This window comes from Lepidochelys olivacea (genome assembly GCF_965140295.1).
Source record: "Lepidochelys olivacea isolate rLepOli2 genome assembly, chromosome: 1".
Lineage (NCBI taxonomy): Eukaryota > Metazoa > Chordata > Testudines > Cheloniidae > Lepidochelys > Lepidochelys olivacea.
The window spans coordinates 304,789,042-304,803,361 of NC_140411.1; the positions used below are offsets into that span (position 1 = coordinate 304,789,042).

At 40.6% G+C, this 14,320-nt stretch overlaps 1 protein-coding gene across 1 annotated transcript in view; it reads right to left on the minus strand.

Annotated features, from left to right (window-relative positions):
* PPP1R3A (protein phosphatase 1 regulatory subunit 3A) overlaps positions 1 to 14,320 on the minus strand; it is a gene marked incomplete at its 5' end in the record, with an annotated part of 37,293 nt that overhangs the window by 4,964 nt on the left and 18,009 nt on the right. Inside the window, 2 exons of the mRNA XM_084634959.1 lie at positions 312 to 448; positions 559 to 617. Coding sequence (XP_084491085.1) covers positions 312 to 448; positions 559 to 617 — 196 coding nt within the window. The remainder of the gene's footprint in view (positions 1 to 311; positions 449 to 558; positions 618 to 14,320) is intronic.

Here is a 14,320-nt window from a genome sequence, read left to right on the forward strand (position 1 = left end):
ATCACAGAGGCTAGGAAGAGAGATCTTTGAAAGGTCACTGTTCTAATTCTTTGAAACGATCACTTAGATCCTCTGATAAGGAAGTAACAGAGAAAAGCCATTAATTTAAGACCACAAGAACTTAATGAAATTTACTGAAATCACCTTCTATTGTTGATTCAGAGGGAGATACAATGAAAATACAGACTATGGTTTTACATTTGTAAATTAGTACATCCGTCAGTTCTGTTAAAAGGGGCTTTTTCACCACCTTTGATGTGTAAATGGATTCATATCATCTAACACTGTGGATATAATTGTATAACACTTACCAGAAACTCTAATTCTTTTTCATTATCTTCCTTATTATCTTCATTGCATTCAACATTTATATCTTTTACATTTTCATGATGCGATTCAATGTCTTTGTCCTTCTCATGTGAATAAACAATTTCGGGGATGTTTGCCACTGAAGAGTTAACAAAAATATACTTTAACATCCATTTGGACTGTTTGTTACATTATCTATTTTAATTAACATGTGCAGTAAGGAAGAACTAATTAAACTAGCTGTTGTACCTGAAGTCCTTGAATTATTCCATATGTCTTCATCAGATATTGCCAATATTTCTTCTTTGCTGTTAAATGCAAAAGAAACTTAATGTGTTATTCTGCAACAATTATTGTTCCAAATCCTTTTAGACCTAAACCTAAAGACAGCTGGTTAATGATGCACAATCTTTTATGTGATTTGAAATTTGGCAGAAATATAACCTTGCTGATCACAATTTTATAAAAGAAATTTTTTTGTAATGATGTGACATTAACCCTTGGTGAGAGAAGGAACTGATGGAGACATTCTAGTGAATGAAATTTACTGAAATCACCTTCTATTGTTGATTCAGAGAGAGATACAATGAAAACACCTGAAGATAAATGCTGAGTGCCCACTTCAATGGGAGTTGATGGCACTTAGGATCAAGCCCTTGCAAGGATGTAATCTCAAAAAAAAAAAAAAATAGAAAGGACAAATGTAAATTATAATATCAGTTGTGGATTCCATTTCCATGAGACAGAACATTTTTATGTTGGTCTCAGTGAATAAGTTTTGTGAATTGCAAGACCAGTTGTGGTACTGGAAATAGCTTTCTAATATTTTTCAATTAACTTTTTTTCTGTTCCATTTTACTCAAACTTCATTCAGTTGAACTGATATAACATTACTTCTGTCACCAAAAATTCCTTAATTCAGAAGGAGGATGTTAAAAGAATTTGGACATCTACTGTCATCACCTTTTCACAAAATCCTGCCTTTACTCCTCTGGGAACATAGGAATTAGCATCACAGAAATGTAGGATTGGAAGAGACCTTGATAGGTGATCTCGTCTAGTCCCCTGCACTGAGGGAGGACTAAGTAGCATCTAGACCATCCATGAGAGTTATCTGTGTTTAAAAACCTCCAGTGATGGATATTCCACAATCTCCCTAGGTAATCTGTTCCAGTGCTTAACTTCCTTTACTGTTAGAAAGTTTTTCCTAATGTCTAACCTAAATCTCCCATTCTGCAGTTTAAACCCATTGCTTCTTGTTCTCAGTGGTTAAGCCCATTACTTCCTGTCCTCAGTGGTTAAGAACAATTTATCACCCTCCTCTTTATAACAACCTTTTATGTACTTGAAGACTGTTATCATGTCTCTCCTCATTCTTCTCTTCTACAAACTAAACAAATCCATTTTTTCTGTCTTTCCTCAGAGATCGTGTTTTCTAGACCTTTAATAATTTTTATTGCTCTCTTCTGGACTTTCTCCAATTTGTCCACGTCTTTCCTGAAGTGTGGCACCAAGAATGGAACACAATACTCTAGTTGAGACCTAATCAGTGCTGAGTAGAATGGAAGAATTACTTCTCATGTCTTTTCTTACAACACTTCTGCTAATACATCCTGGAATGATGTTCCCTTTTTTTGCAACAGCATTACATTGTTGACTCATATTTCATCTGTGATCCACTATAATTCCAGATCCTTTTCTGCAGTACTCCTTCCTAGGCAGTCTTTTCCCATTTTGTATGTGTGCAACTGATTATTCCTTCCTAAGTGTAGTACTTTGCATTTGTCCTTATTGAATTTCATCCTATTTACTTCAAACCATTTCTTCAGCTTGTTCAGATAATTTTTAATTTTTTTAATACTATCCTCCAAAGCACTTACAACCCCCCTCTTCCCCCGCAGCTTGATATCATATGCAAGCTTTATAAGTATACTCTCTATGCCATTTTCTAAATAATTTATCAAGATATTAAACTGAACCAGACTCAGGACTGATCGCTGCAGGATCCCACTCAGTATGCACTTCCCTTGACTGTGAACCACTGATAGCTACTCTCTGAGTAATGTTTTCCAACCAGTTGTTCACCCACCTTACAGTAGGTTCATCTAGCTTATATTTTCCATTTGGTTTATGACAGGGATCAGCAACCTTTGGCACGCAGCCCATCAGGGAAATCCGCTGGCAGGCCGGGATGGTTTGTTTACCTGCAGGTCCGCAGGTTCAGCCAACCGCAGTTCCCACTGGCCGTGGTATGCCATTCCAGGCCAATGGGGGCTGCGGATAGCAGCGTTGGCCGAGGGATGTGCTGGCCGCCACTTCCTGCAGCCCCCATTGGCCTGGAACAGCAAACAGCAGACAGGGGGAGCTGTGATCGGCTAAACCTGTGGACCTGCAGGTAAACAAACTGTCCCGGCCCACCAGCGGCTTTCTCTGACCGGCTGTGTGCCAAAGGTTGCCGATCCCTGGTTTATGAGGTCATGTGAGGCAAGTCAAGATATATCACATCTACAAGTTCCCCCCATTCACAAGGCTTGTTACACTGTCAAAGAAGAATATTAGGTTGGTTTGACATGATTTGTTCTTGACAAATCTATGTTGACTGTTATTTATCACCTTTTTTTCTTTAGGGTGCTTACAAATTGAGTGTTTGATTATTTGCTCCACTGTCTTTCCAGTTACTGAAAGTTCAAGATGACTGGTCTATAATTCCCCGGGTTGTCCTGATTCCCCATTTTATAGATAAGTACTATATTTGCCCTTTTCCAGTCCTCCAGGATCTTTTCCATCCTCCACAAGTTCTCAAAGATAATTGCTAATCATTTAGAGATCTTTTCAGTTAGTTCCTTAATTATTCTAGGATGTATTTCGTCAGGAGTTGCCAACCTGAAGACATCAAATGGTTAAAATAAAACACTTTGAGTCAAGAAATAGAAATGTTTCATTTTGAAATGGCAGAAACATTTCAACTTTTTCAAAATATGTTTCCTTTTTTGGGGCCAAAACTGTATGCTGAATTTGACCTAAATCTGCAAGTAGTTTTGGTGCTACAAAAAATTCATTTTTCAGCCAATGTACTGATATCTGTGACAAGCCTGAGAAAACAACCAAGATATTCTGTCTTCTTCTCCTATGCCTTATCCACAAGAACCAATCATACAAATGATACGTTTTTAAAACGTCAATTTTCCTAAGTCAGACAGCTGGGACAACCTGAATTCCGGCATTTCCTAACTTTTGAGTGCTTGACTTGCAACCTTACTGTTGAAGCAATGTTTTGAAGTAGTTTTGTATGTAATTTTCTAGGTTTGAAAACAATCTGAACAAAACAAAAATTCCATTGTGTGAGTATTATGACATGGGTCGTCAACTGGGTTTGAAACCAACCTCTTTATATTCACAACACAGACCTCTCCACTCGAGTGAAAAGAACAACCCATAGCAGTAACAGGCTGTTATACTCTTTGTGGCTATAAGGGACCAGAGGGAACATGACACACACTTTGTTTACATGTTTAAAAGGACAAAACTACCTATTTTTCCTAACTTTCTTCTGAGAAATGGATGGATTGCTTTTGCGGAAATTTATTTTAAAAATTCAACCTAAGGCAGAGAGCAAACATGGAAATCTTCAGACAAAATGGTTAAAGTTTGGCCAAGTTATAAGCAGCTGAAAACAGGAGCTTAAAATGGAACGTTTTAGGCAACATTAACTCTAGGATCACTACCAACTTCAGGCAACATTAACTCTAGGATCACTACCAACTTCACATATAGGATATATTCAAAAAATACTTTAAACTCTCCAGTTACTCACTGAATATATACAAATTTAAATGATAAATAAGTACATTGGAAAACTAAACTGTTTAAAATCCAAACTCTAGTCCTCCTTCTTTTACATGTGACAACTTGATTTGGGGTTCTGTTTTTCTCCTGTGATACATATAAGGACTTCAGTTAATACCTAAAGCATATACATTATTACTTAGTCTGCCATGCCTCCAGCCTTCTTTCAAGTTCATCCTTAAACTATACTTCTTTTAAAAAGCCTACAAACATTAGTAATCTCCAGGGAGAAATGGTAATTAGATGGGAGAAAATGTCTATTACCATCAAGAGATATTAAACGTCACCATTCAGTGTCACTGCATTTCATTGCATCCATTTCCCCTTCCACTGTTTCTACATTGTTTATCTAGACTTTAAGCCCATCAGGCTATCAGCCAATACTTCATACTCACCTGGAAAGTGCCTAGCTCATTATTGGGGTTATATAAAATATAAATAAAATAATAAATAATTAATGCAGCTCCTGTTTTATGTATTAATGATCTCATTGGTATTGCAGGAGATTCACAGGACTCTACATGCATCTCCCCATGTTTTGGCAACCACAAAGCCTCTGTTCACTTTCAAAATAGACTCAAAGACTCTAAGGACAGAAGGGACCATCGTGATCATCTAGTCTGACTCCTGCACATTTTACGCCACAGACCCTCACCCACCCACTCCTGTAATAGACCCATAACCTCTGACTGAGTTCCTGAAGTCCTCAAATCACGATTTAAAGACTTCAAGTTACAGAACACCCACCATCTACACTAGTTTAAATCTGAAAATGACCTGTGTCCCACGATGCAGAGGAAGGCGGAAAAAAATGTAGGGTCTCTGGTAATCTGACCTGGGGGGGGGGGATTCCATCCTGATCCCAAATATGGCAGTAAGTTGGACCCTGAGCATTCCGGCAAGACACAACAGCCAGACTCCTGGGGAAGAATTAACTGTAGTAACTCAGAGCCTCCTCATCTAGTGTCCCATTACTGGCCATTGAGGATATTTGCTACCAGCAGATGCAGATTGGCTAAATGCCATTGTAGGTAGTTTCATCATACCATCCCCTCCATAAACTTAAAAAGCTCAGTCTTTAAGCCAGTTAGGTTTTTTGTGCCCACTATTCCCCTTGGAAAGCTAAACATGTTGATGGTCAGTTTATATCCATTTGTTCTTGTGTCAATATTTGTGCTTAACTTAAATAACTCCTCTCCCTCCCTGGTATTTATTCCTCCGATGTATTTATAGAAAATACTCATATCTCCCTTCAGCCTTCATTTGCTTAGGCTAAATAAGTGAATCTCTTTGAGTCTCCTCTCATAAGGGAGGTTTTCCATTCCTCTGATCATCCTCGTAGCCCTCTGCACATGCTCCAGTTTGAATTCATCTTTCTTAAACATGGGAGACCAGAACTGCACAATGGTATTCCAGATGAGGTCTCACTAGTGCCTTGTATAACGGTACTAACACCTCCCTATCTCAGCTGGAAATATCTTGCCTGATGCATCCTCAGAATGCATTAGCCTTTTTCATGGCCGCATCACACTGGCAGCTCATAACCATCCTGTGATCAACCAATACACCCAGATCTTTCTTCTCCTCTGTCACTTCCAACTGATAAGTCCCCAGTTTATAGCAAAAATTCTTGTTGTTAGTCCCTAAATGCATGACCTTGCACTTTGCACTATTAAATTTAATTCCATTCCTATTACTCCAGTTTTCAAGGTTGTCCAGATCTTCTTGTGTAATATTCCAGTCCTCCTCTGTATTGGTAATACCTCCCAACTTTGTGTCATCTGCAAATTTTATTAGCGCACTCCCACTTTTTTGCCAAGATCAATAATAAAAATGTTAAATAAGATTAGACTCAAGACTGATCCACTACTAACCTCCCTCCAGACTTTCAATATGACCCATTGTAGTCTCCCCTTTAACCAGTTCCTTATCTACCTTTCAATTCTCATATTAATCCCCATCTTCTCCAAGTTAACTATGTGGAACTGTATTAAATCCCTTACTGAAATCCAGTTAGATTTGATCTACTACATTTCCTTTATCTAAAAAAATCAGTTATCTTCTCAAAGGAGATTAGGTTGGTCTAGCACAATCTATCCTTTTTAAAACCACGTTGTGTTTTATCCCAATTACTGTTTACTCAATGTCCTTAATTACTTTCTCTTTCAAAACTTTTTCTAAGACATCGCATGCACTTGAGGTCAAACTAACAGGCCTATAGTTTCCTATATAACATTTTTTCCCTGTCTTAAAAATAGGTACTATATTAGCAATTCTCCAGTCATAGGGTAAAACCCGCCAGTTTACAGATTCATTAAAAATCTTTGTAATTTGGGCTTGTACTTTCATGTGCCAGTTTATTTAATATTCTTTGATGGAGATTATACAGGTCCCTAATTTAGTCTCATTAAACTGTTTGATTAAGTTTGACCTCCACCTCGGATGTGGTAATTTTTACTTCCATATCCTCATTGCCATTAGCCAGGCTGCCACTACCCCTAAGGTCCTCATTACCCTTATTAAAAACTGAGGCAAAATATTTGTTTAGGTATTGGTCCACGCTTAGATTAGCTTTAATCTCCACTCCATCTTCAGTGCTTAGTGGTCCCACTTGTTCTTTTCTGGTTTTCTTCTTATTTACATGGTTATAGAACCTTTTACTGTTGTTTTTAATTTCCTTTGCAAGGTCTGACTCTGCATGCCTTTTGGCAGTTCTCTATTTTCCCCTACAGTTTCTGACCTCCAAGAGATAACTTTCCTTTCTGATCCATCCAATCTCCCATTCCTTGTAGGCTTTCTGCTTTCTCTTAACAACCTGTTTGAGATGCTTGCACATTCAGCTTGGTCTGCAACCCTTCCCTATGATTTTTCCCCTTGCTTGGGATACAGGCTTCAGATAGTTTCTGCAACTTTGACTTAAAGTAATTTCAAGCCTCCTCCACATTCAGATCCTTGAGTTCTTCGGTCCAGACCACTTCCCTAATTAATTGCCTTAATTTTATAAAGTTTGCCCTTTTGAAATCAAGGACCCTAGTTGCAGATCTATTTTTGTTTATCCTTCCATTTAGTTGAACCAAGATTGTCCCCTACAACCAGTTCTTCTATGAGTTCCTTATTACTCACCAATACCAAATCTAAAAGAGCATCACTTCTTGTAGGTTCAGTGACTATTTGGTATTCCTTTTAATCAACACATGTGTTTAGATATGGAGCCATAAAAGGCCAGGAGAATACCCATATGGAGTTTCCATTCAGATGGGAAGTCTTTGGGGCCACATGGATGGGTAGGTGTCTTGGGGTATATCTACACTGCATTTTAGAACATGCAGCAGTGAGTGTCAGAGCTCCATGGGATTTCACTATGGTGCTAAAAGCAGCTGAGTAGCTATTTAGGCTTGGGCTCTGAAACCTACCCTCCTCCCCAGGGCTTAAAGCCTGAGCTCCAGCCTGAACATCTACACAGCTGTTTTCATAGCCATAGCCTGAGCCCCACAAGCCTGAGTCAGTAGCCCTGGGCTCTAAGACTTACTGCCACAGGTTTTAAAAAGCAGTGTATCCTTAGCATCCCAACTCCACAGATCTTGGGGATCTATGTGGGTTGGTTGTCTCAGTCATGTGAATGCAGATGCATCCTGTGTTGGGGAGCGTATCCTACACAAGCTCCGAAAGGGTTGATGTGGGCCTGAGACACCAATTAGCCAGGCGGCCACCTGGACCAAGAGCCAGACTTAACTGAGGATGAAGCCCAGCTGGGGAGGGGCAGGGAGAGAACTACAAACAGAGGAAGTTGAGAGCAGAAGAGATCTGGAACTTCACAGGAGAGTGTCATTAGCCTAACCCTTTATAACAGCATCATAAATGACCTTTCAAAGACAATGAGCGCAGGAACAGGCATCACATTATTTGCTGATGATTCTGCTATATGGACCAAAAGCAGAAAGAATCAATAAGGCACTTCAGAGGAGTACACAATGAGAAAACAAGTGGGTCTGCAAGTTCCGCATTGACAAAACTAAGGGAATGATGTTCACGATATGGAAGATTAAAAAAAAGTAAAATTATAAATACAGCAGATAAATATAGTGAAAAAGAAATAAACTCGTAGGTGTGATATTTGATAACAAGCTGATCTGGAGGGGCCATATTGAAAATATTATAGATAAGTGAAAAGGAAGAATCAACTTATTTATAAGCAAATATGGAAGCTCCAGGGGAGCAGATAAGAAAATGGTGATAATACTGTTTGGAGGACTAATCAGATCTATTACTTAGTATGGCTGGCAGGCCTTTAGGTCAGCATAGAAAACAAATCTGAGAAAACTAGACTGTATCCAAGCACAGGCATTGCAGATAGCATGTGGTGCCTTCATTATTATGATTCTGTGTGTGATGCAGTTAGCCACCAGAGAAATGCTTATCACTCTTAGAATGAAGTGCCTAGACTTAACCTTTTGGGCCAGACCACTAGGTAACACTGAAGATGATAAAACTAAACTAATATATGCTGATTGTTGCATATTAAGTGGAAACCAAGTAGGACAGAAACTCAAAATTCCTCATGTAAGTAAGGTAAAGAAGTGGATAAAGGATCTCAGTGAAAAGAAAGGCTTAAAAGAAGCCAAAATCTATAGTTATGGGAAAATACTCTATCACTGGAAAACAAGACAGACATTGAATTATATAATAAACAAAAGCAAAAGAATGATAAATCAATATACCTGTGAGAAGTGGGGACACTATTGCCAAATGTATTCTGACAGCTCCAAAGAGGAAGGAATGGGTAGAGTGAGAACAGCTTTCTGTGTGCCCACATTTGGGGTCAACAAAACCGTAAGACTAACTATCTTTATCTCTGTCTTTACAGCTGAGCTAACAGGGACATTGCTAGCACTAACTTGGCTTTTACATGTGCAGCCAGCTGCCATGGCCATCCTGTCTGATTCCTTATCAATGTTGCAGGTACTATACAATGGCAAGTCTGACAGCAGAAATGATATACTTAATGGGGGGGGGGGTAGCTCAGTGGTTTGAGCATTGGCCTGCTAAACCCAGGGTTGTGAGTTCAATCCTTGAGGGGGCCATTTAGGGATCTGGGGCAAAAAATGGGGATTGGTCCTGCGTTGAGCAGGGGGTTGGACTAGATGGCCTCCTGAGGTCCCTTCCAACCCTTGTATTCTATGATTCTATGAATGAAATATTACTACTAACAACCGGATTTCCACAACTGGATATGAGCATAGCAATAGCATGGGTCCCTGCACATGTAGGGATAGCTGGCAACATTTTGGCAGACAAAGAGGCTAAAAATGCTAGTAAGCATGAACTTGATCTAGAAGAAAAGGACTACTAGTAACACCTTAGAGACTAACCAATAGTCCTCCTTTTCTTTTTGTGAATACAGACTAACACGGCTGCTACTCTGAAAGTTGACCTAGAGATCCCCTTAAGCAAACTGAAATTTAAACACTTAATCAAAAATGAGCTAAGGAAGGAATGGCAAGAACTGTGGGCACATGAAACAAAGGGGGGAAATTTCATGTAGTATGCCCAATAGTTGAAATAATTGATATAATCCAAGGCCCTGAGAGAAAGAGCAAACTGTCTCTATTCGGAATTTTAACAGATCATTGTAGATTAAATAGTAATCTATTTCTAATAAACAAACATAAGGATGGACTATGTGAAACATGAAAGGTCCAGGAAATGACAGATCATCTCTTACGGATTTGTAAAGACTGTACCAGTGAAAGGAGATACTTATATGGAAAACTCAGATGCCTGAGAGTAACAGAATTTTCTTTACAACACCTACCCAGAATATAAGAAAAATGGGGCACAATTAAAAATGCAATTCTTTAAGAATACTGCAAATGGTGACAGGTTATGACTTAACATCTATCTACAAAGTCCAGTGAATGGCAGTCACAGACTCAGAAATGGAGTCTGCTTTGCCACAAAACCCAGGAAAAAGAAGAAAGTGGGATGCAGGGAGAAAGTCTGCAGTTACTTTCTGGGATGACAGACAGACATCAAGAGGGACAAGGAGGAAGCCCAGAGGGGACACTAAACCCTGGGATTTTCTCCTGAGTACGGAAGCCTGAGAGGAGTCCAGAAGAGAGGTGAAACAGCCATTGGGTGCAAAGCAGGCTCCAGGGGTACACCCTGGAACAAGGGCATGGTCCAGACTTCCAGGGAGAGAGCTCTGGGAAGTGTTCAGTGGAAGAACAACAAGAGGAATTTAACAAGCATGAAAGGCCAAGCCCAAGGAAAATGGCTTGAGTTTGTACATTTTGTTTTGATAAGGAATTCAAGGGGAGGGCCCGGAGAGTCCCAGCCCTGAGAGAAGGGTGAGCCTAGAGAGGCTGTGGGGCAAAATGTTCTGAGAAAGACTGAGTAGGAAGAATCCTAGGGAGGCAGCAGTGAGGAGTTGGATGGGGCAGTCCGTGGCTGCTAGTTATATGGTCTCTGGACTGTAACCCAGTATAGAGGGAGGGCCCAGGTTCCCCTTTCTGCTACTGGTATGGTGTGCAAGGCCAGAGAAGGGTACACGGATGATAGAGAGCTCTGAGAAAAGGATGGGAGGGCCACAGTGCCCAGAGTTGGGACTGAAGACCTGATACAAGGTCTTGGGCTTTGGTTTGTGGGACTTTTTGTTATCCAAAAAGGGGTGGACTTAAATAATTTCCTGCCTGGAGGGCCGAGTAGTGGGCAAAGGCAGACCACTGGAGGACCAGAGTGACTATTCGCAGGGTGCACCAGATGGGGAGAGCACCACTGTGCCACTCCTAGCCATGAGGAGTCGCTCTAGTGGTGAGTCCTCTCCTCTTCACATATCCACATGGAGGTCCCTCCATAATGCTCAGCTGACATCCTCCTCCCACCCCTTCTCCCATTTCACTTTAATAGCTTGGCTATTTGAAGAGACACACTGCCAATGGCTGACTAACTCCTTCCATGGCTGCTACTCTAAATAGCATTAAATCCTATTTGATTATAGGGTATAACGCAACAGAGAGCAGCTGCCCTCTACTCCTCTTCTCCTGCCCCTTGCCTACCCCCAAATTCCATGGAGTTCTGGCAGATGAGCTGTCCTGGGGTCATAGGAAAAATATGAATGATGCTGCAGAATCAGCACTCTCCCACAGACTACAGCTTGGTCCCCTCTGCTGGTAGAAGAGGAAGGGACAATCTAGCTCTTAAACAGCAAAACACAACTTAGTTTCCAATGCAGATACACATTTGGAATGCAAATCTGGGATTTTCAAAGAGTTTCATCCTGATTATCCTTGGGTTTTGAATTTTCAGTGAGAGCACTTAGCACTACCCAAATGGGAAACCCCCTGAATTCTTTGGCAGTATTACAGCCACTATGACAAACAGCTAAACATCTCAAGGGGTATGGGTTTCAGCAAATTCTGCCTTTGTGAGTTCAGCCTTTTTTCCTTCTTAAAATGAATGAAGTACATCTCTAATGAAGTATATCAGGATCTTAAGGCACACCACTGCATACACAAAAGATGGTTATGAGCATATGATTCATCCCAGTGATGAAACTCTTCATTGGCTCTTCTAAAGTTGTGTTGAAAGGATTTTCAGGGGTACACACTCACTTAATTTACAATAAGATTAACAATAACAAAATATGACTATGCAAAATGTTAATGTTCCTGAAGGGAGATGACACCTGACAATATCTGAAAATTTACATGAGTTGCAATACCTGCAGGGAGATTACAGTGCATAATTCTCTATTCTTTGTTTTTCATCTTGATTTCTGGATCACAGAATAATCCAGTACTTGATTTCTGATCACTGCTGCCATTTCCCAATATAGTTATATACATAGGCGCTGACTCTGTGGGTGCTCCGGGGCTGGAGCACCCACGGGGAAACATTAGTGGGTGCTTTGCACCCACTCTCAGCCAAACTCCCCGCTCCACTCCCCCACCTCACCACCTCCTCCGCCTCCACCTCCTCACAGCACACCGCGTTTCTGCTCCTCCCCTGCTCCCAGCGCTTGCCGCCGCCAAACAGCAGTAGCAAGCTCTGGGAGGGAGGGAGGAGGAGCGGGAACGTGGCACGCTCAGGGGAGGAGGCAGGGAAGAGGCGTGGCTGGGGCGGGAATTGGGGGAAGGAATCAAATAGGGGCAGAGAGGGGGCGGAGTTGGGGCAGGGATTTGGGGGAATGGGTTGGAATGGGGCAGGAGGGGGCAGGGCAGGGATGGAGTCGGGGCGGGGCTGGGCGCAGAGGTGGGTTGAGCACCCACCGGCACCAGAAGAAGTTGGTGCCTACGATTATGTATATATCTGAATGTATAGTTATGCTTTTTGTGTGTTCTAATGTAACTCCTTTAATACAATCTATTAGAGTTACCTTCAAAGACCACCCAGAAGATTCAGCTAGTGCAACATGTGGTTACCTGCCTCATAAATTGTGCAGGTCAATATGAACATATAATGCTTGTGCTTTGTTTTTTGCACTGTCACATATCTGCTTCCAGGTACAATTCAAGGTACTAGTTAATATCTATAATATTCTGAATGTCTTAGGAACTGGATATTTCAGAGGCCCTCCCTTTACAGTCCTCTAATGGAAATTTTATTCTTCTAGGATGTTCTACTCCTAGGGTCTAGCGTTGACCCTCAGGACAGCTGGCAGGGTATTCTTTATAAATATGCCACTAGTAACTCCCAGGATAAATTTTCTCCAGTGCACAGTTCACCATGGCCCAACTCCTGAAAATTTTCGAAAGCAATGCAAGTTGAATTTGTTTGCTCTGACTTCTTAGATTTGGGCCTACAGCCAGAGGCTACTAATCTCTGCAATGGGTAGTGTTGGTAGAGGTTATAGTGGTTTTAATTTACACAAATTGTTGGCAGAAGTTTGTAGTGGTTTTAATGTATACAAATAGTTGGCAGAAGTTGTTTCTGTATGCTTGTATGCCCTGCACCCACCAATCACAATGATAGGTGTGATATTCATAAATGTTGTATCTTATACCTTTCTAAATTGAGATTTATTTTATGGAACTCAGGGGCCAGGCTCCAGTCTGAGCCCAGATATCTACAATGCAATTCTATAGCCCTGCAGCCTGAGAGCCACAAGCCCAAGTCATTGGCTAGAGGCCAGCTGCAGGTTTTTATTGCAGTGTAGACATATGCTTTGACACAAGCATTAGGAGAGTCCATTGAAAGACTCTATAGAGTAGCTGTTAATTTGTTTTAGTAAAGGTTTAATATTAATTAAAAAACCTACCTCTAATTACTAGGTAAAGTAAAAGAAGTGAAGAAAATCTTTATATTATACTACTTAAGGAAAAACCACAGTCTCAGATGGTATGTATACTCCTGAACAAAAATGGGAACCAGGAAGGCAAGAAGTAAACCAGCATAGCATTCTAGTCTTCAGGCTCATGGAGGGATACGGGTGTGGCTAGTGGGCCAATGAACTTCATGGATCACAAACATGGAAATATGGAACAGTGCATTTGACCATTCCATGTGGTATTGGACACACAGCAGAGGCAAGGAGGCTACTGCAGGATGGGGTTGTAGAGCCTATTCTGCAGTTCTACACACAAAATCCCCTTCCCCAGGCTATGTATTCTTTTCAAACTTTGCACCCAGTAAGGGGAAAGGTGGACATTCAGTATAAAGGTAAATAGGAAAATCATTGTTACTGCAGGAATCAATGTATATTTCTGATTTGCTTACCTCTAAATTTTGCCAAAAATAAAACTGAACACTGCTTGTATGAACTGTATGCTCCCATTGGGAGCTGACATTAATGAATGCAAAGCCCTTTTCTCTCTTTTTGTAACATCAAATTAATTAGCTCCATTCTGACATTGGTATATTTTTCCCATGCAGTTCAGGGCTTTAGCATTTTTCTTCCTTTTTCCAAAGGGCATCTTTAGTGCTTTTTATCTACCATAAGAAGCATGCATCACTTCTGTGTTTCAAGACTAAATACTATCTATTATAAAAACGGATTGTGATGTGATGACTTGGGCCTGTGCTGGCAAAATGCTTTTCAATTGTTATACTACATGGCAAATTGCCCAAACAATTGCTGTAAATGCATGAGCCATAAACTGTACTGCCAAGGACACTGGTAGGTTAGCTCCAACAAAAGAAACAATTAGAGTCTTGAGGTGAAAACAAC